Source organism: Haemaphysalis longicornis, unplaced genomic scaffold (genome assembly GCF_048455015.1).
Source record: "Haemaphysalis longicornis isolate Haplotype H1 unplaced genomic scaffold, Haemaphysalis longicornis Haplotype H1 scaffold_1, whole genome shotgun sequence".
NCBI classification, from domain to species: domain Eukaryota; kingdom Metazoa; phylum Arthropoda; class Arachnida; order Ixodida; family Ixodidae; genus Haemaphysalis; species Haemaphysalis longicornis.
Genome location: NW_027526203.1, coordinates 107,595,998 through 107,617,973, shown reverse-complemented (window position 1 = coordinate 107,617,973; position 21,976 = coordinate 107,595,998). Strand labels below are relative to the sequence as shown.

Below are 21,976 nucleotides of genomic sequence, written 5' to 3'. Positions count from 1 at the left end.
CGACCTGACCGAGACGTCCGTTGAGAAGACGACGACAACGACGATGCACAGTGCCCGACCGTCAACACGTACAAGCAGAGATACGACGCCCCGACGAACCCGGAACTCGAGGAAGACTGCATCTGACGTCAAGGTGTCCATCGACGGCTTTGACGTATTCGCCCTCGTAGACACGGGAGCTGACTATTCGGTAATAAGCGGACCATTTGCGTCTAAACTGAAGAAAGTTATGACCAGATGGGACGGTCCGCACATACGCACAGCAGGAGGCCACCTCGTGACGCCAAGTGGAACGTGCACATCGCGCGTCACCATAGACGGCACAACGTACCCTGCGGCGTTCGTCATTCTGCCTAACTGCTCCCGCGACGTAATTCTTGGATTGGACTTTTTGATGGACAACGGTGCAATAATCGATCTGCAGACCAAGTCAATAACTTTTTCCCCCAATCACTCCATGACGCTGGAACCGAACCCCGAACGACGTGCAGCTGTAAGGATTGCCGATGATCATGTCACCCTGCCACCCCGCGCAAGCTTGATGGTCGCAGTCTACTGTGAAGATGCTGCTCCTGACGTCGACGGTATCGTAGACACCGATCAAAGGGTGCTTCTCAACCGTGGTGTGTCGGTCGCAAGAGGCATTGCGCGCTTCAAGGAACACCAATCCCACATTTTGGTTACGAATTTCACCAAGGAGTACCAGCATTTAAACAAGGGCGCGGCAATTGCATTCCTCGAAGAAGCGCAAGAAAAAAGTGACGTGATCGCGGTCGCCGACTTTGAACGCACACCCGTAGAAACCTTCAAGCTCCCGCAGCCTTTCGACGTGAATCCGGCGCTACCGTAAGAACAACGGAACAAGTTATTGGCTTTGCTGCGTCGCTATAGCGAATGTTTTTCGTCGAGCGCAAAACTACGTCAGACCCCTCTAGCGAAGCACCGAATAATAACCGAAGATGGAGCCCGACCTACCCGACAGTCACCGTACCGCGTCTCTTCTCACGAACGGGAAGCCATCCGGACTCAAGTCGACGACATGCTCAGCGACGACATTATACAGCCATCGAAAAGCCCCTGGGCTGCGCCCGTCGTACTCGTAAAGAAAAAAATTCCCCGCATTTCCCCGAGGGGAAGAATGTGAAAGTGCGAATGCAGGAGTTGAATTTGCGCGGTTCGGTAATGTTGGCGAAAGAGAGATCACACACACACACACAACTACAAAGAAAGAAAGATGAATTTATTCACAGACACCTATTTGTGTTGTCGTTGTACTTGATTGCTAGAGTGGATCTCAGCTTTGAAATTTCGTGTCAGTACTCCTTTAAGCGGGTGCATTAGCCCTTCTCACGCCCGATTCCTGGACAATCCCCTACGTGGGTATGTGCCATGTCAGCGGCCAGGCAGCGCGCGCCCATTTTTGAAATTTCGTGTCAGTACTCCTTTAAGCGGGTGCATTAGCCCTTCTCACGCCCGATTCCTGGCCAATCCCCCACGTGGGTATGTGGCATGTCAGCGGCCAGGCAGCGCGCGCCCATCTCCCCCCGTTGCTAAGGAAGACGAGGAGTGCGCGCACCCGCAGCTGTTGCTATGCGGACTACGGCGGCGGACGATTCAGACTCGCTTAAGAAGTGCATTCGCACTTAAAAGACGGCACATTAAGGTTTTGCGTTGACTACCAGCGACTGAACAAAATCACGAAAAAGGACGTGTACCCCCTCCCCCGAATCCACGACGCCCTCGACCACCTCTGCCACGCGAAGTACTTCTCATCGATGGACCTCAAGACCGGCTACTGGCAAATTGAAGTGGACGAGAGAGACCGAGAGAAGACAGCATTTATAACCCCAGACGGCCTATACGAGTTCAAGGTGATGCCGTTTCTGCTGTGCACAGCACCAGCGACGTTTCAAAGAGTCATGGACACTGTGCTAGCTGGCCTTAAGTAGCACACTTGCCTCGTATACCTCGACGACGTAGTGGTATTCGCCCGGACTTTCGACGAACACCTTGCAAGGTTGGAGTCTGTACTCGAGGCCATTCGTACGTCGGGGTTGACGCTGAAGCCTGAAAAGTGCCGTTTCGCATACGGGGAACTCAAGTTCTTGGGCCACGTCGTCAACGCCGCGGGAGTCCTACCTGACCCGGCAAAAACTTCAGCCATTGCGAACTTCCCAAGGCCGAAAGACAAGAAGGGCGTGCGAAGATTTCTCGGGCTGTGCGCATACTACCGGCGCTTCGTCGCAAACTTCGCACGCATTGCAGAGCCACTCACGCGCTTGACGAAAGATAGCACCCCTTTCAGCTGGGAAAACGACCAAGAAAAAGCATTCGGCGAGCTGCAAAAACGCCTGCAAAGCCCGCCCGTGCTCGCTCATTTCGACGAAAATGCCGAAACGGAAATGCACACGGACGCCAGTGATATAGGCTTGGGTGCCGTCCTTGTCCAAAAGCAAAGCGGCTGCGAAAGGGTAATCGCCTATGCCAGCCGTGGTCTGTCGAAGGAGGAGAAAAACTATTCTGCCTCTAAACTAAAAAAATAGGAGAGCCGACGAAGTACTAATGCACCGCACCACACGTGAACGTACCTGCAAAGGCGTCTTTCCTTTTTTTTTTAGTTTGCATCCTGGAATAAAGTTCGCTGCTCCTTCGTGCAGACGCTCGTTTTATTCAAATAAGCGTGACCGTGCATTACATAAAGATTACTGTGTCGCATCGGAAGGGCACGTGTGACAAGAGCGCGCGCACACGATGTCGCGAAATCGGCTGCGCGCACAGCCGGGCTAGTACCGTCGGCGCACAAAACGCGTTCCAGCGCTCCAGGCTCGCAGCGCCCCGCTGTCGCTGCGGGGAACCACAGCCCCGCTCATTGGCAACCGGAAGCAGCAACCCTACGGTCAACACGCTCTCACCCTCGCGGTATACCACAATGCAACACCTAGCTTCCAAGGGCGTCCACGGGCGGCGCTACATGTACCGGCGGCCACGCGCTCGCAGTGTCGCGTTTCAATCCGTGAGCACTGTACACACCTGTGGGGCGAAGAAGATCAACACGTTAGCCATGCTTTCGCAGTGGCTGCTCCCCTGCCCACTTAAAGTGGGGATTGATTTCCGGGGCCTTAAGTAGTCTTTGGGTCCAGGGGTCGCTGTAGAGTCGGTGCACTTGTGCGCAGTAGCGAAGGGCAGTGAAGATGCTTCGATGAATTTGCGCGCAGAATTGTCCGGGAAGGCTGGTACCGTATCGGCGTTGGCACCGACAAACAGGCACGAGGCAGGGCCAGGTGTTGCAATCAGAAATAAAGCTGACAGGGTCAAAACAACCTGTGGGGTGACGATCAACACGTTAGCCATGCTTTCGCAGTGGCTGCTCCCATGCCCACTGCTCCATGCCCTTGCGCTGGTAAATGAGAAACGGGGTGAGGAAAGGCATTTCCTGGCTATCACTTAGCGGTTATTAGGTGCCAAGTGCATTATTGGTGAACGTGGGAGTATTGTTCCACGCCACCTTATAAAGAGAACTTGGGCTGATGTGGGACCGAAAAGCAGGAAAAATCGGCTGCGCGATACTCCTAAAGCACACTGAAACAAATTAAATCCTCATTGATCAATGGTGTACTTAGATCCCAGAAGGTTTTGTTAGACCTTTTCCGATAGGCGGGCCCTGCTTCAAAACGGAAATCACGAGTGCTCTCATTCTTGCGTGCATGGCGTTTGCATATCTTTCTGGGCAATAACTGCAAGTCTTGTTTTGGCGCAACTACAGTAAGTTGGAACTACATCGCATTTCACTGCAATGAGCAAGCTGTAAACCACTGGAAACTTCATCGAGCTAAGCACAGTAGAAATGCGGAAATAAGAAGTTGGACACAGCCGTTTCTTTCGTGTTCCAAGGTGGAAACCGAAACAGAAATGGGTAATACTTATGTGCGGGAAATGTCGCCAGGTTTCATTTTCATGTACAGGTTCGCGCAGAAGTAAACGGAGCACGGGAGCGGTGGCCGAACTGCATCGCTGCGCCGCGTGTGGGCGCCGACGGGAACCAAGGAGCGCCGGTCTAAGAGTGCATTCGCACTACCCTGCCACCCTATCTGATGTGTTTAATCGCCGCTCTGCTGACGTGTCATGCTGATCGCGACGGTTTTCTAAGGGCAGCGCTGGGCTATAGAGGGTCGCTGGTTCCATTGCGCTCGCGGGCATCAGTGGCCACCGAATGCGCCGCTGTTGAGCTGAACGAAGCTACGCGCACTCGGAAAAGTGACTTGTTGCGCGTTGTAAAGGGCGGCACACAAATTGTAGGCCACCCTTGTAAAATTGTGAAATTGTAAAATTGCAAAATTGTAGGCCGAAATTGTAAAATTGTAGGTTTGACATAGCATGTCATTGCGATGTAATTTATTGTAAGCTGACAACAAAACTGCCCTGGACAATATAGAAAGTATATTCACAGAAATTTATGTGATCAGAAAAAAAAATCTCGCTTCCAGCGTTGTTGTTTTTTTATTTTGGGTTGCTCGCAAGTTACTGCTGCCACTCAGTTAAGGTCTGTTCTGAAGAAAGGAATATACAAAATACCCATGCGGTGGATATTTTGTGTTAAAGAACGCCGTAAAGAATAACTACAATCATTGTCTTTTATTGCAGCGGGCCTCCTGGGGCGCATATTTTGTGGTCGCATTAAAACTGACGTTGCTATTTTTAATGAGCACCATGTATTAGTTAAGAAAATGTTGCAACTTTAACTTACCCCGCATTGAAGTAACAGATGGCTTCACCGCATGACCTCAATGTCTTGCAAAACAGCGCCGTCAGGGCTCCAAAATGACCGATGACGAGTATAGTCGCCATGACCGTTGACGACCATACTCGTAATCGATCATTTTGGTACAAAATCTTATGACGGCTATACTCGTCAACGGGAGCGAGAGGGTTAATGCGACAACAAAATATGCGCCCTGCGAGGCCCGCTGTAATAGAAGACAATGATCGTGTTTATTCTTTACGGTGTTCTTTAACACATAAAGTATCCCCCAAATGGGCATTTTGTATTTTCCTTTCTTCAGAACAGACCTTAACTGAGTGGCAGCAGTAACCTGGGCGAAACCCAAAATTAAAAAAAAGCAATGTTGGAAGCGAGATTTAATTTCCTAATAACAAAAGTTTCTGTGAATATGCTTTCTATATTGTCCAGGGCAATTTTGTTGCGGCTTACAATAAATTACATCGCAATGACATGCTATGCCAAACCTACAATTTCACAATTTTGGCCCATAATTTTACATTTTACAAGAGTGGCCTAAAATTTTCTGCCACCCGTTACAGCGCGCAACAAGGCACATTTCCGTGTGCGCGTAGCTTCGCCCAGCTCAACAACGGCGGATTCGGTCGCCACTGATGCCTGCGAGCGCAATGGAGCCAGCGACCCTCTATAGCCGAGCGCTGCCTTTAGAAAACTGTCGTGCCCAGCATGACACGCCAGCAGAGCGGCGATTAAATATATCAGATAGGGTAGCGGGGGAGTGCGAACACACTCTTAGCCCGGCCGGCACTCTTTGGTTCCCTTCGGCGCCCATACGCGGCGCAGCGATGCAGTTCGGCCACCACTCCCATGCTCCGTTTACTTCTGCGTGGACCTGTACCTATTTGCACACACACTGAAAATATTTAAGGTCTCTCAATTAGGATTTACACATACATACTTCTGCACAGCAGGGATATCCAAGCTTATTTTCTTTCAATTACTTGATTTTATAAATAATTTAGTAATATTTTCTACAACGATACGTTTTTATTAACAGAAGACGTAAGGGAGTTGGCCCATCGAAATGCCTTTAGTGCTATTTTTACCTGTGGAACACTGATAAAGATTGCGTGGCATTACATCACTTTCAGGAGTCAGACCCAGCACAAGTTGTTTAATGTGCGTGTTGTAGAACAAGACTTCGGCGTCTTCTCTGAGAAGATAAGTGACCTCACTTCGAATTTACGGAAAAACACCGCACGAATAGAACGAAGGGAAGGATAAGACTGTCCTGTTCGTGCGCTGTTTTTCCGAAAACTTGGAATGTACGAACCAGCCCAAATTGTCACTTTGTGGGTAAATTTTTCGAAGGTGTGAGAAAAAGATTATTTTTAGTCTGATCAAAACCTGACACACAAGGCATAGCTATTGCCGAATTTAAATGTGTTTTTTTACGTGTTCACACTCAACAGTAGGACTGAGGACGTGTCCGATAAACAAAAATTGCAAGTGACGCAGCTCCAGGCTCGGATTGGTTAAAATAAAAATATTTAAAATCCCTGAAGCAATATATTTCATGCGATGAAGCTGTTACCTATGCTCATAGCAACGCTCCGGGAAGGGTCGCAGGAGTCTCGAGATTGTCTCGTTCCGTTACTCTCGTACTTTCCACACGACGACTGTTTTTTGCGAACTGAAACTGCGACAGGAGGCTGTACATTTAAGGAGGGTTAGCGCAAAAAACATTTCAGTACTGCTCCCACGAGGTCTGGATGCAACGAAACTTGGAAATACTGCTCGGGCAGGATTTGAAAAAATTTAATCCTGCACATAAATATCTATTACTTGGCCCCGAACGCCAATTCGGTCTTGTGTTTGAAAACGTTCCAATGCTTCACGTTCCACTTCTCTACGAATAGGACACCGGATAATGGCTAGGATTGAAGATGGCATTGTACGATCACCATTTCCCGCACCAAAGCTTGTTTCCTCGTCCATCTTCGCATATCTTCGTGATGCTTTCAAGTCACACGGGGACAAAATTGCCTTGGTAAGTACGTGGTATGTTTGGCTTCCTAGTGTCATAGCGACGGTTAATGGGCCAAGTTATAGTTACGCTTCGGAATGAAAGATCAACTAAAAAGCGAACGTATTTACCTTTATAGCCTTCGGTAACCATGTCAACATGAGCTAGAAATTGTTTTCTTGAAGACAAGATGCCTTCAAACCAAGCTCAAAAAAGCCTTCATGCGTTCTGTGTCAGGAAATAAAGCCTATATTGTAAATTTAAAAAAATCAATGAATAAAGCTGGCAGCTTACCAACCCTTTCAAATATCGTCGGTTACATGAAATACGGCAAGGAACGTGGGTTGACTAATTAAGCCAGCAATAAAAGTAACAGACGTAATGAGGCAGATTTTGGTACGCCCAAACAACCACGTTGACGCTCGGCCATGGTAATGTCCTTGCTGCGGCATTCCTTGCACATGTACGCCAATGTTATCTTTAATTTATTGAAAGTTTTCTTCGCAGCAGTTTATTGTGTATATCTACTCAGTAAAAGGCAGATCTTGCCATTGTGTTCAATTAAAAAACAGCTTCCATAGCGCACACAAGATATTCAAATAGTGCTTACCTCTCCCTTCCGGTGTGGGACAGTTTTACAACTTACCAATCCTGAATGTAGTACCCCACCCTTCATCCTACAAATTTACTGTCAAGGGCTTTTCTCAGGCTACCTATTTGTCATGTGACATTTTCCCACGAGGCTCTCCATTTGGCAGGAGAATATTTAGCCTTCGACGAAATAAAATGCTCTAGTTTTTTTTAATCTGAGACCACAAAAAATGTCGTATCAGATCCAAGTGCCTCCTGAAGGGCGTTCCTCCAGTTAAACACCGGAAATTCATTTGAGGGCTCCAACTACGGCGTTATTCCTGAAGACATCAGCCTTTATTGGCTTGCAACTGCAATACCATCATCATCGTCATCATCTTATTTAGGTCCGCCGCAGCATCAACGCCTCGTCCAATGACCTTCCCCCAGTTTTGTCCTGCGCTTCCTGAGCCTATTCTTTGCACTCCAGGTTTTGCAATTCATCTCCCCATCGAGTTACCGATTTTCCCCACTTCTAGTCTCGTCTGTCCGTAGCTGCAATGTGGCCCCTTGTCCAGCAGTAATCGTTTTGTCTCTCTACTTGGTCAGCCGAACCCTGTTTGTTTTTCTTTATGCGCGCTTAAGTATCTTCCACTAGAGTCTCTTCCCTAATCCATGCGCTCGTTTCCTGTCCCTAAGCGTCACTTCTATCATACTTCGTTCCATGGTCTGCTCACCGATTTAAGCTGTCTTTCCAGTTGCTTAATAAGGCACCACGTTAAGGGTCCACCAGGTATTTGTTGTGTTCTTTTTTATGACATAGGTAGCCAAACTGCAAAAACATTAATCTGAAAACATCTGGCTGCATTCATTCACTCCCCCGCGGAAAACACTAATTAAAGGGAACCTAACCACTGAATAACTTCTTGTTTAAACTGAGATAGCTAACTATTTAGTGATACAGGTAGACAAACTAGAAAAGCATAAATCCGAAAATACCCAGCTGTGTTCAGTCCTCCCTTTAAAAACGTAGTTGTTTCAATGAATACCCTACTGAAAGGTACACTAAACAGTAAAGAACTTCTTCCTTTAACTAAAATACGGTGCGTTCCGCACCTTTGTCGGCCTCTATTTTGAGACCAACGATGGCTTGTTTGCTGAGAAGTATATAATTAACGCTGGATGCCCCCTCACCGCTCCCGTTCTACTTTTCGTGATGTTTAAAACCCTGTCTCAAAGTGCGGAGACCGAGCCTGGCCTTTTTTTAAGTTTACTAGATCGTCGCTGTTGTGCTGATGGCCTATTCTCCCTGGATTTCCCTTTCGTAGCAACGATGAGCAGCAAACAAAAAGGGGTGACTTTTTAACACCATCTTTGTCTGGTGGCGGACAGAAATAGTTAGTCGTTCAGCCCCGCTATACGCGGGGCTTGATACCACTGCGATCTTCTAGGAGGTGCTGCCGCTGGAGACGTGGTGTAAAAAATGCCCGCGCATTCCTAAATGCGGTTCTGGGCCGCCTGTTTTCAAGTGAATTGTGCTAATAATCGGAGATTTTCCCGGTGGCTGCGGCAATATATGAGGCGTTTTTTTTTTTTTTTTTCGAAATAAGCCCGATGCACTTAACGTTACTTTGAGAAACAAGCTTAAGTTTGCTACCTGTCGGAAATGCAACGCCGTCAAAGCTATTATAAGATATATTTTACATGTCAGCTAGGGGAAGTTTATGGCCACAAGTAATTCAAAATTGTGCCGTGATTTTGAGCAATATTGCGGCGATAACTTTGGATTTGGCTTATATTGAATTGAAACATTCCAGTTGATGCGGCATTTTTATTGAAACATTATTTAAATTACCTTTCAAGCATGGTGCAATTACGTTTTGGTGGCGAAGGCATTAGAAATATGCAACAGGGCTTCAGGAACGGTATAACTATACATGGAGAGCAGGTGAGTCCTCTTGGCACGGCTGCTAGCAGGTCTTTCCGAATTTCCGTGGGATTATTTTTTTGGGGCATGCCTGACGGCACTCACGAAGTAAGCAAGCTCTTCCTTGCTTTGCATAAATTTTCAAAGCGCTGCACAAGAAAACTGCTCATATTTTCTTCTCGTTAATGAAGTGGTTCGTACTCTTAGAGAGAGGGGGGCGCACGATTTGCCAGTGCTTGTAAGCAGCGGCTATTTAGTTAAGTACTAAAATTATAAATCTGCGACTAAAATATATATATAACCCGAGACATTTCGTAGGGACGGGTGAGACGACATGAAATAATTGTTTTACTCAGTTTCATTTCGTTTCTTGTGTTCACTTCGTCGTTCACATCTCGGGACAAATCTATCGCACATCTCCCAATTGCCGTCTGAATTCATAATAAGCCTGCTCCGAAAAGAAAAAAAACTTCCGAAAGCACCAACGAAAAAGTCTGAACACTCAAGCCAAGAACAAACTCCCAATGGGCAAATGAATTTGGCTCATTTTTGATCCGAACTACGATATGCGAACACGCTTTGCTGGGCTTTATCCCAACTATTTTCTTCCCACCCCATTTTATGGGGAATGTTGCCGAGTTTTTCTTGTCAGTGCAGTTTATCCGAAGTAGTTTCGGTTTTTGGATCTGGCGCAATTCGAAAAAAAAACGACTCATATCCGCTCGTGGTACGTAAGTACTGGAAAATCTTGCATTCACCCGCATACACGCATCTTTTCCTCGCGCGTGTACGCGAGGCGGAACGTTTCGGTGAAGTCGAAATTGATACACATCCTATTGCTTGGTCTGAGGCGCACTATATTATAACGTTTGCCACGTGGTGATCATGTCCATTATAAAGCACATAAAGAGAAGTAGTTCCCGCATACAATTATTTTAATATTTCCTTGTCCCGGCTACCTCAGTGCTTGCTTCAGGAAAACGTTTAAAGGGGACATGGAGACAAAATTCGACTTTGTTGATAGCAGAGCTCTTTAGGCCGAGCGTTATCCGCCCGTCGCACCAAAAGACCTCGCGGACCAGAGCGATGACGTCACCTTGCGTTGCCTAGTAACCCCTGGCGCAGCTGTGTACGCCGGCGGCGTCCAGGCTTGCGCGTGGGTTTGCGCCACCCGAGGTTCTCGCAAAAAATACCAACGCATGCCTCGCATGAAGCCCGGGGCGTAGGCAGCTCGACCTTCTAGAACACTCTTCCCACCGTTCGGGGCATGATCTCTGGCGTGCTGTTCGCCTTGCCAGTCAGGTGCGTTAGCGCCTGAAGTGGGGAGCACTTCAGTGAAGTGGCGCTACAAACGCCAAGTTCGCGAAGCCGGTTGCCGCGGGTTCTAGCGCGAGCTAACGCGGTCCACTTTGGGAGAGGTGTTAAATCCTGCGGACTTTTTTAAATGATCCGGGCATGCAAGTCATGGAGCACTTTCATGCACAAGTTCGGAAATCTATGTGAAGTGCAGCAGCCTGGTCTCCAAAAAAGGGAGAGGGGCCGCCAGCTCTGCTGTTTCTCCAGCCTTGCACCACTAGTTCAAGCTACGCCAATTTCTTTAATGTGAAAGAACTATAGGCTTCAGTAACTCACTCAGGTCAATTTCCGGCCACTAAAGATGTTGTTAACCGAAACCAACAGAAGAACTACAGAAAAACTTTCAAATTTCACGCTACAGTGGCGTATTGTGGGAGGAGTGACGTGACATGGGCCAGCACTAACAACAATTTTTGGTGTGTTGACTGCCCTTTAGCATTTAGTGATGAGATAAAACGGAACTGTAGGCCCTACTACAATCTTCGAGTCATATGTCTTAGTCATGGTTTTCGTTAGAAGCCGCCAATCGCACGAACAAGATTCTGTGACGTCCTACAAAACTTCCCGGAAAGTGGCTGTGGAGTCGCCACTGCTTCACATGTTTTCTTTATACCTTCCTTTTCTCCTCGAAGTTTACAATAAAAATGGTGTCAATGTTATCGGGACAAAGCAGTCTTTTTAATGAAGCGAGATTGTATTTTGTCTTCATGGCCCCTTTAAGCAACCTCTAAGAACACCCCGCATAACCGTGGGATATTTGGGATGCCACAGAATTTGATGGATGAATTCTTGTGTCGGCGACGCCTGCTTTAACGGTTTTGACATTTTGTGCGTTTATACGCAACTATTGCTGCTGCGAGTGCTTTACTATTATTCCCGACATTCCAATTAACCAATATAGGCCAACGCATTTTTGTTTGGTTTTGTCGTTTTTATAATATTTTAGGATTGCTATGAAATATTTCGATAATAATGGCGACTGATACCACTGCCCTCCTGAGACCAGTTTAATTTCTTAGCGTAACTTTGTCTACAAAATGTGCGTTAGGATTTTGACCATGCTACTCTAGCGCAGGCGCAGTTTCCTCGTCTCACCATTTATCCACGATCACAATGTTTTCATGAAATCATTAGCGCCAGGTAAAATTTACAAGCTTACGAACATTTCAAATTTTGCCTTTTTTATGTGTGGACCAGCAGAGCATGCAGCAGTAATGAAAATTACGACGTCTTTTTTTTAAGTATGAGAACCGCTCATAAATATGCACAAGATCTCGGGTGCTGTGGGTTCGTGGGGCAGAACGCGTGCTAAGTGAAATGCGTCAAGTGAGATGCGTCAAGTCTAACGTCACTCCGTCTGTTTGGACAAATTTACAATAATTACCTTCACTCTGCTTAATCCCTGCGTCTACGAAATATGTCGGTGCTAGGCCGTGCGGGGCACACTCGCACGCGCATTTGGCCATGGAGAATTTCAGTATTTTAAAAGGCTGCTCCATGTGTCGCGGATTACACATTTTTCAGTGTCTGTACTCAGGCATTTCTTTGAGTCTGCTCTTTTTAGTGGCGTTGTGTGCTGGGGGTTGGAGATAATTTAGCTGCTTTCTCAGCCAGGTGGGGATCGATTAGGGTTGGTTGACGGGTTGGCTAGGTTGCTTTTGTTCATTATTTCTGCACACCACAAATGCTGCTCTGGCCGTTGTGCTTCTCCAAAGTGTTACTGCTCACATGGGGTTGTTGACGCCCTTTTAATTTCGAAGACATTTTACTAGTTAAGGTTTGTACTCACTGCACTCAGTAGAGCGCTGAACAAAGTCCGTGTTGAACACTTCTTTTGTCATACACAACAGTACTTGCTTGTGCCCAAACACAAATTGGTAGTCACGAATCGTCACGAACTACTGAGAACTGGTCACCTGTCAGTGAAGAATTCATGTCTTCGTTGACGATAGCATCCTTATTGTACCTACAGAGCTCTGTTAGATCCAGGGTACCTTGAAGTACTGGTCTAGACACGAGATCCAGCATAGGAATTAAGAACACATTAGAATATACGAAGCCATAAAAGCACAAAGCGTGCATTTGCATTGTTGTTCCTTTTCTTTCCTCAAATATTCTGCCCGGCCTGGTCACTTGTCAAATTCACACATTTGTTCACGCTGATTTTTTGTTTTTTGTTTTGGGGGTTTGCAATGAATTCCATCAGCGGTGATGCCAAGGGGTATATGTCATCAATTTTATGGATCCTAACAGAGTAATGCACGCTGGTAAATTCCGTTCCCTCTTTAAATAAATTGCTTATTTTCAATCGAGAACCTAAATCTGCGGCTTCTTTCTTCAAGTAGCCGGTACGTACAGCACAGAGGAAGCACTGTGGCTCCCAAGCCTACGGTTGCCGTATTTCATTGTTTAGTAGGCAGTGGTTTGGACTGGTTTCACTCCTTGCAACACACGTTCATTTCATGGAATCTAGTTCCGCGGAATCTATATATGGAGTCACTGATTTCAAGAAAGCTGTGGCTACAAGAATGAGAGCATTGAAAAAGTGCCACATAATGATGCCGTCTAAAATCGAGTTTGGACCGAGCAACACACAGTCCAAAGTAATGTCGTAATGCTGGGACGCAGGTTTCTCTAGCCGTACCCATTTTCCCCTTCATGTTTTCCTCTTGATTGGAATTCTTTCTTGCGTTCCGGATCTCGTGCATAGCATGCTGACATAGTGACACGACGCAGATTGAACGTGAAAGGAAGGTGTCATACCGGGATGTGCTCGAACAGCTGAGTGCCACCACGGCGAGCCTCGAGGAGTTGGGCGTCGGACGTCGAGACCGAGTGTACGCGCTGCTTGAAAACGGCATCGACTGCTTCATCGCAATATGTGCCGTCACCTGCACGGGGGCGGCGGTCATTTTATCCCACCCACTGTTTAAAAAAGGTGCGTGGACGGGAGCTCAGCACTTTTGTCGACGACGTTCATTGCCCCGAAAATGACAGCAAGAGATCCCCAGAATTTTATGCTTAACCCTTCGTCCTGTCGCTTGCTAACGCAGAGTGATGATGCCGGTGAGTAGAGTCAACTCGGCGAATATCAGAATCCGCATGATATTCCATCTAGGACTACTCAGTAGTGCTAAAGGTTAGACGGTTTCCATATCATAAAAAGTATGCGCCATGACAAAATTTTAACTTGCCTTGTCTTGTAAAATAATTATGCAACGCGGTGTGAATATGAGTACTGTGGTGCGAAAGATTATTACATGAGTATGAACGACTCCCCATACGGGTATGTTGCTTAAGCTAATGTTGGTTACTACGGCCTGCCTATGCTCGACCAACCCACCAACCCCAGCCGAAACGGCTGGACCTATAGACTTGTGATTTTTGGAGTACATTTCAATTCTGATGTACGGGCTCACTAGAGCTGTATTTTCGGAAATCCCACCCGAATGAAGAAAACGTTGGAAATCGTGTTTCCGCATATCCGGGATTACCTCGCTTCTCTTTGAGATACCGTAGTGGTTTTTGGTGTAGCCCCTAAAAATCTTCAGTAGAAGTTGCATTATTTTGCCCCCAACCAACTGCATTTCGTAACATATTGCGTATTTTTACAGATGCCCCAATTTAGGTTCCAGCGGCTGATATATTGAATTGGTTTTTCTCGAAAATAATACACATACTTTTGCACAAAAACAAATGCAAGGGTTTTCCCTATGATGCCGTGAAAGGGCAATATAAATTTTTGAAGTTACATTTCTAACCGTGTGGAAACGACGAAATCGCCATATCAATGCGCAGCTGACCTGCTAGGTCTAGAGACCTACAATTTGGCCTATATCCCTATCATGCTGGAGGAACACCATAGTGCAGTTGTTTTTTAAGTTACACCCGTGAGAGACTCAAAAGTGCTAACACACCTTTTTCAGTAATTATTCATTTTATCGCAGGCCGGTTAAGATATCGAACTGTTTTTTGATGATATGGGCAACCCATCATAACGTAGAAAGCTTTTTTAGGAGGGAGGAGCTTTGGGCCGGTCTTCAGTGTCTAGCATGCGTAATCATGCGAACGACAATTAAACGTCGCAGTTCGATATTCCGGAGTACGGATGCTTTAGAAGAATTCTGCCAAATGAAACTGCGTAGAAACACGAATGCGTCTAACTTTTCAGTTCAATAATGCCGGCTTACTGCAGCCACTAAAAAGTTATTTATACAATTTTAGCGAATTAAGCCACCGACAGCAATATTTACCACCTAATTCTGTGTCTCCCTGGGCGCAGAACTTCACTGTGGAGGTGGTCTAATTTAGAAAAAAAACTTGTCGACTAAATCTTTATCACCCTATCTATCTATCTATCTATCTATCTATCTATCTATCTATCTATCTATCTATCTATCTATGGGTACATACATACATACATACATACATACATACATACATACATACATACATACATACATACATACATACATACATACATACATACATACATACATACATACATACAGGGTGTCCCAGCTATGATACACCATTATTTTAAAAAAAGAGCAATGGCGTTGCTGAAACAAAACCTAGCCATCACGTTTCCAGTACAGGGGAGTAGCGGCGAGTATTTTTTTGTTAATGAAATCTAATTAATTAACTTTATTTATCTAAGCAGAGAAGTACCGCCCCCTAATCATTGAATTTTCAATGAGACACTTGTAGGTACCCATGACAGGGTAGGTACCCACGACTGCGGTATTTTGAAGTACGAACTAATTGCGTACTCATTAATTCTGATTGATAAAGAAACCCCGCAAAAGATGAAAAATACACGTAACAGCCTTCCCGCGCGAATCATAAACTACCGTCCTCAAATAAGCTGATTGGAAGCAACTGCTTTGCCCATCACACGTTCGATAAAACAGCGCAGCACCTTCACGCATGGAAAGAGCAGCAACACCAAGTTTCGAGGTGCGCGTGGGGGAGATAAGGCACAAACGCGGTCGCGTTTTCTTTCCTTCTTTTCTTTATTTCATTCTGGCTAACTCACCCGGAGGCTGTTCGAGAGCATTGTTTTACGATACGCGTGGGAACGCCGTCACGTAGTATTTTTCATATTTCGCGGGATTCTTTGTCGTGCTCTTAATCAGTCAGAAAAATGAGTAAAATGATTCGTCGCTAAAAATACCGCCGCTAGATTCCTCTCGTGGGTACCTACAAGTGTCTCACTTGCACTTCAATGATAAGGGCAGTACTTCTCAAATTAGATAATTATCTAAAATTAATTAATTATATCCATAACAAAAAATTACTGGCCGCTACTCCACTGCACTGGAAACATTATGCGCTAGGTATTCGAGGAACGCCATTGGCCTTTTTTATAATCTTGGTGCATGATAGCTGGCACACCCTGTATAGTACACAAATAAGAGGAGGTGGAGAAACAAGATGAAGCGGGGGAAAAAGAGTGGAGAAGACAGGGGGCAGGGGAAGGGTATCAAAGATAACCTATACACATAGGCAAGTATTATAGCTTTTCGTATTTCCGCTGTTTTCTTATTATACCGACCACTTGGTCCGTGTAACAGCATGCCACAGCATCAGCGAGCCATAAGAACTAGCGGTTTCTACTCACTTCGGCATTCACAAAATCTGTGCAGCTTGCGTGTTATAAGTGATTTGTAAGAGCGTGCTGCGGTCTCGCGAACTTATATTGGTAGGTTTAAACTAGAAATCGTGCTTTTTTATCAGCGACAAGTATGGCGTGTATTGCCATGATTGTTTTTTTCTTTTGTAAATAATAAATATTTAACGCACCTACCATAATCCTTCAATCTAAATTCATGATGACTTGTGTTGTCTTCGAAAAATAGGGGGATACTTGTTCTCACTGCTTGCTGTAACTTTCTTTAAAGATGAAATAGTGGAACATGTCAGAGACCTGAACGTCACCCACATCCTAACCGATGCCGTCTACGCATCGAGGTTTTCAAGACAGGACATTGGCACGAAGGTAAGTTGCACCATTTGATTCTGTTTAAACCTTTATGAATCATTAGGTGATCTAGGTGCATATTGAGAAAGGGGTTTGCACGACAAACTTGTTGCCAAAATGACAAATATTGTTGCACCCATAATGAGAAACTACAACCCACTTGTGCCGATGCTGCAAAGACATTCAATACTACGAAAATACGACATTCACGGGTCTGATACGTTGAAGGTACGAGAACGCATTGATTATATGATTCGCTATCCGTCACACCATGTGTAGAATTGTGCCGTGATGATCACGTCCGGATAATTTCTTGTGCATCGTTGCGAGCTGCATTATGAGCCTAAATTCACTCTCGCAATTCCTCGGCATGAACACCCGAGCACTACTGCACTTGCAGCGTGGCTAGCAGCAGGGCTCTAAAAATACGGCACGCCCTGCTCTGCAGTCGCGTTCGACGCGGCTACTGAGGGTCGTTGGGTATCCCTTGTAGGCATTCCCCAGTTTAAGAAGGGTAAAAGAAGCCGCGAGCTTTGTTCCAGTTCACTCAATCTGTTCCGTCCATCAAATAAAGCTTATTGTATGTGGACAATTGCACTGAATGGGTACGGGATATCATAGACTGCTGCAGTGCATTCTGCCATAGGGTAGTTGGCACAGACTATCACGTATAATGCGCGGTAACAGTTATGATTTAAAAGTGATGAACACCCACACAGAGAACTTTAAATTGTAGGCTGGCGGCAATAGATTGATTGTGGATATATTGATTCGGTAATAATTTAGTTCCTTCCTTTATAAAGCTCTATTTATTTACTTTATTCACGTGAACAGGTATTTTATGGGCCGTTTTATAAACCCTTCGTCAATATCTCTTTAATTGAAGGCGTAACAAAGTTCAAATAACTTGGGTGCACGGAAGAAGGTGCGTGAAACATTAAATTTCAGAATAATGCTATTGATTAAGTATGTATATATAAGTTTCTTCGCGTCCTCTTAAATGAAAACTTGTAGTGCCAAATTGGCAGAAAGTACACCTGTACTACTCTTTAGTTCAGTCCCATCTTCATTACTGTTTATTAATATGGGGTACTACAACTAAGTACAATTCAGAAAGACTAGTGGTTTTACAAAATCGAGCTGTACGCTGCATAGAAAACCTCCAACGCATGGATCACACAGAGCCATTTTTCTACAAACATAACCTGCTTACAGTTAGTCAACTTTTCACCTTGAACGTGCCACGCATATACGAAAGGAAGCTATATTGAGTCAAGCTACCTGTTTTGAATCATTAATTGTAGTAAACACCCAGTATGATTTAGGACACAGCCGTTTTAGGACACTAGCCATTCGAACAAACTATGGAACACAGACACTAGCCTACTTGATACCTGATTTTCTAAATACACACCCCGGTATAATCGATTGGATTAAAAATTGCCGTTCTGATTACAAATGTAAAAATAACGTTAAAATGTACTTCTTATCACTCGCTCACCATTAATTTTGAAAAGCGGACCGTGCAGCGTCTTCGTGTAACAAATATATGGTTCACTTATGTGTTCTTGTAACTTTCCTTTTTTCTAAAAAATGCGTGTGTGTGTTGTTAAACTTATACGCCTTATGTATAAAACATTAGTAGAAATGTTATAATTATCTACTAAACATTATGTACAACACATCTGCATGCGTCATTGTTTTACTGCCTTGTTATTTGTCGCTATTTAGTGTATAATCAATTGCTAGCTTGCTTCGTAACACTTGAATTATCGTGCTAATGTTACTTTTTTTTTGCCGGTGAACTGGTCATTTCGCTGCTTATTACTCCTCCTGTGCAAAGCACTTTGGGTGTCAGGGCCCTAGTTGGGCAGCCTGTTGCCTTTAGCCCTCTCATTCTAGACAACGTATGTCTGAACGAAATTTGGAATAAATGAATAAATAAAATAAATGAAAATCGAACTTTTACAGTAAATAAGAAGCTAAGTTTGCCAGGCGCTACTTCTAAGGTTGACGACGAACAAGGCCACTGGCTCGAGCTTTAAATCTACTTAGGAAAGGTTCCACTGCACCACAAGGTTGCCTGGGGCATCAGACGGCATGTACATATTACCAGGGCACTACACTGAAAAAAACAACGCCAGGAACCACCAGTTTGCACGACACTGGCCAAGGCAATACTGCGGTTACACTGTGCACCGATACAAAGGACAACAATTTGGCATCCTCAATTTTATATTTTTCAGTTATTCACATGCTTTGTTAAATACCACGAAGCAGTTCCCGGGCGCCGATGTTCCCTGCACTTCTCCGGGCGCAATACTGATGGGTGTAGCCAACCTTTTTAGGTGAACGCACTGGATTTATGATCAATTGCTCGATGGCGCTTTCGCACAGTTGCCATTGAAGGTAACAATTTTCTTCGTGTTTAATATCATTGTTTAGGGGTGGTTCTACCAAGTTCTTGATGCTAGCGATCGATAACGCGTAAGCAATTGGGTTCCTCGCTGTTTTCACGATCTTAACCACTGTTTCATGTCACGAATCACATACATATTTGACGACAAGAACCCCCCCCCCCCGCTCCAATACTGCAGATGTCTTGCTAGTTAGTGATCAAAATAAAAACTTGCGGTATACAAAAAATTGCATTTATAGAATGCTTATAATAGGTACCCATTATACAAAACTGTTATGTAAGACAAGTGTTGCGGAGTGGCCATTAGGGGTTGAAATCCCCAACGAAGTTTTCTCGCCAGCAATAGATAATGAACGGAAGGTGGCACAACTTTGAAGCCAACATATAACCTGAAAGGCTTCAGATGCCATTTGCCAAAAACGGAATCCTGATAGAGGGGCCTGGATCGAAGTGGCTGTGGAGAGAGAGAGAAAGAGAGAGTGAACATGTTTATTACCAAAAGCAACATACTTTTGGGCTCTTACTGCTTGGGCTCTTACAGCCTCAACAGCCTTCATCACCAGCAAGCGCTGATCGCTAAAGTCGTAGCTGGTCAGAGCTTGCTCCCAAATCTCGCAAGAATGCCAGGAATGGCCCGAATGCAGTGAGGCGTAGGCCAAGCCTCCTACCATATGAAACACCGTCACAGGAGATTCGGAGAAGCGGCATAGCGGGCAATAATATATGACATTTAGTGGGCTGCAATAATATATGACATTTAGTGGGATGGGACAAGGTATTTGTCTGGAATGCAGGGAGCTGCCGTTCCTCCTGTTTTGTTAGGTGTTTATGCGGTGCTGTGTAGTCCTAACTTAAAGTGCTGTGTTATCTCGTGATACGTCATCAACGGTATCTGAAAATCCTTCTCGCCTCTCGGGGCCCGGCCGGATAACTATCGGGTCAACAGGTGGCTGGTTTCGTTAGCCGGGACGGCAGAGTGGGCGGGTGCCACCAGACAGATACATCATAATCATTTATGATGTATCTGTCTGGTGGACGTTAGCAGATGATTTGGTGTGTTGTCCGGTGCATTAGCCCGCACGAGAAGTTGCGGCACGCTTGCTGCGAATCTGTAAGGATGACTTAGGCTGTAGTTCGCGTTATGGCGAGAACGATAGCCGCGTCTTTCGCTTGTAAGGGGTCGTAGAATAATCATACAGCTACCGTTCACGGCTTTCTCGGAGCTCCAGTACTAACCTTTTCAAACCGCTCCGTTCGCGCCTAATCGAAGCTCAGTGTTGAACTAGATGGCTCTTGGTCGAGGCCATTTTCTGTGAATCGAACAATTGAATCGGAAGAATAACAGACAAAGAGATTTACCCTTCTCCGTACCGACAAACACAATACAAAAGTTGTGCGAGAAAAATCGCGCCCTGACTAAGGCCCGCAACAAATATTCGATGCTCCGTGGGGTTGATATTTATGGTGGAATCATATAGCCTTGCATAAACCAGTCGTTATCTGACTTGAGGAAACAGGGCTTTCACCAAGTTTATTATTTATATGGTCCCTTTCAACGCTTCCGTATCGCTGCTAGATTTATGCCACTCCCCTATAAGAAGAGTCCCACAATTCGATGCGTAATTTCTTTTGCTGGAACGGCAGTGCGCGCATGCAGCTCTTTACACCACTTGAAACCAATCCAGACTCCCGAGTATTTGTTACCTGAACTCACTGCATTTTCAGTTTATTACTATTTACTAAATGCCTAGCACATCTGCTGAACGTCCGCTTCCACTTATAAGACATTTTGTGCTTGGTGCCCGAACTGCTGCCGCTTTTATTTGTTTATACTATTTATATATACCAATTACTCGTATGACGTGTAACCTCGCCGCCGTAGAAAAAGACGCAAAGCGTTGCTTACCACAAACACCGATTAGTCTGCCGAATGTGCGTTACAGAATTCCAACACGGGCATGATAAATGCTCTTAAAATTTTCCGACCATATTCAACCGGCTTTACGAACTCCGCTCGACGTTCAAGGACTAACGGGGTTAGCAAATATGTTTCTCAACTCTTTGCACGGCCACCTCTCGATGCCAAGGCGCCGTTTCACTGGATCTGAGTACTAAGTACACTTCCAAGTTGTGTCAAGCCATGCTTTCCTCTATGTCCCTCTTGCTTAGCAAAAGTACCAGGATTAGAAAATTGTTTGTGATTGTGGGGTTTAACGCGCCGTCGCTACACCTGGGCTGTGAGACGTGCTGTAGTGGAGAGCTCCGGATTAATTTTGACCACCTGGGGATCTTTAACGTGCGCTGAAATCTTCACACACGGGCGTTTTCGTTTTCTGACTCCATCGGAAACGCGGCCTCCGCCGACCCCGTCCCGTTCAGTGGCCACGCGACACGCGGAAGGGTAACTCGTTCTGCCACTGGCAACGTACGAGGACAGCCCGTGGTCTCTATTTCTTGACTGGAAACCCGCGTTCGATTTGTAATAAAACCCAAAATGTTTTTTTTTTAATTTTCTCTTTGGTCGGTGACATTTTTGGGCCATGGACATGAAAAATGTATGAGAGGGCAACCAAATACAACTCCACTGTAAAACGCAAACAGAATTCAATATAAGGGCAAAATACAAATTTACGCATTCATATATAGATATAAAGACCTAATCCGGGGTGCTTGACTTGTTACCTCTTTTTACATGTAGACGTGGCTTTCAGTCGGCGAAGTCGCTTGGAGCACTAATCTGCTGCAATTCCGGTCACTGAGAGACCATGATTGTGCCTCCGGAAGCACCGACCTTGACGATGTCATGGTGGTGAGCTACAGCAGCGGAACTACGGGTGTTCCCAAGTTCATCGAGATATCTGGCCGGTCGCTCCTGCTGCAAATCGAGGCAGAACGGTAAGGGTTTCTGCGGGCCGCAGACAACATTTCGAGAGGTGAGAGGCGCCTTGTGCCGTTTC

The 21,976-nt window shown here is 45.5% G+C and overlaps 1 protein-coding gene across 2 annotated transcripts in view; it reads left to right on the top strand.

Moving 5' to 3' along the window:
- The window catches only part of LOC144165261 (uncharacterized), a 60,868-nt gene that overhangs the window by 12,874 nt on the left and 26,018 nt on the right, over positions 1 to 21,976 (top strand). For both annotated transcript variants that reach the window (XM_077695400.1, XM_077695391.1), the window contains exons 3-6: positions 6,658 to 6,788; positions 13,354 to 13,555; positions 16,521 to 16,618; positions 21,718 to 21,914. In XM_077695400.1, the coding sequence (XP_077551526.1) occupies positions 6,658 to 6,788; positions 13,354 to 13,555; positions 16,521 to 16,618; positions 21,718 to 21,914 (628 nt within the window). The remainder of the gene's footprint in view (positions 1 to 6,657; positions 6,789 to 13,353; positions 13,556 to 16,520; positions 16,619 to 21,717; positions 21,915 to 21,976) is intronic.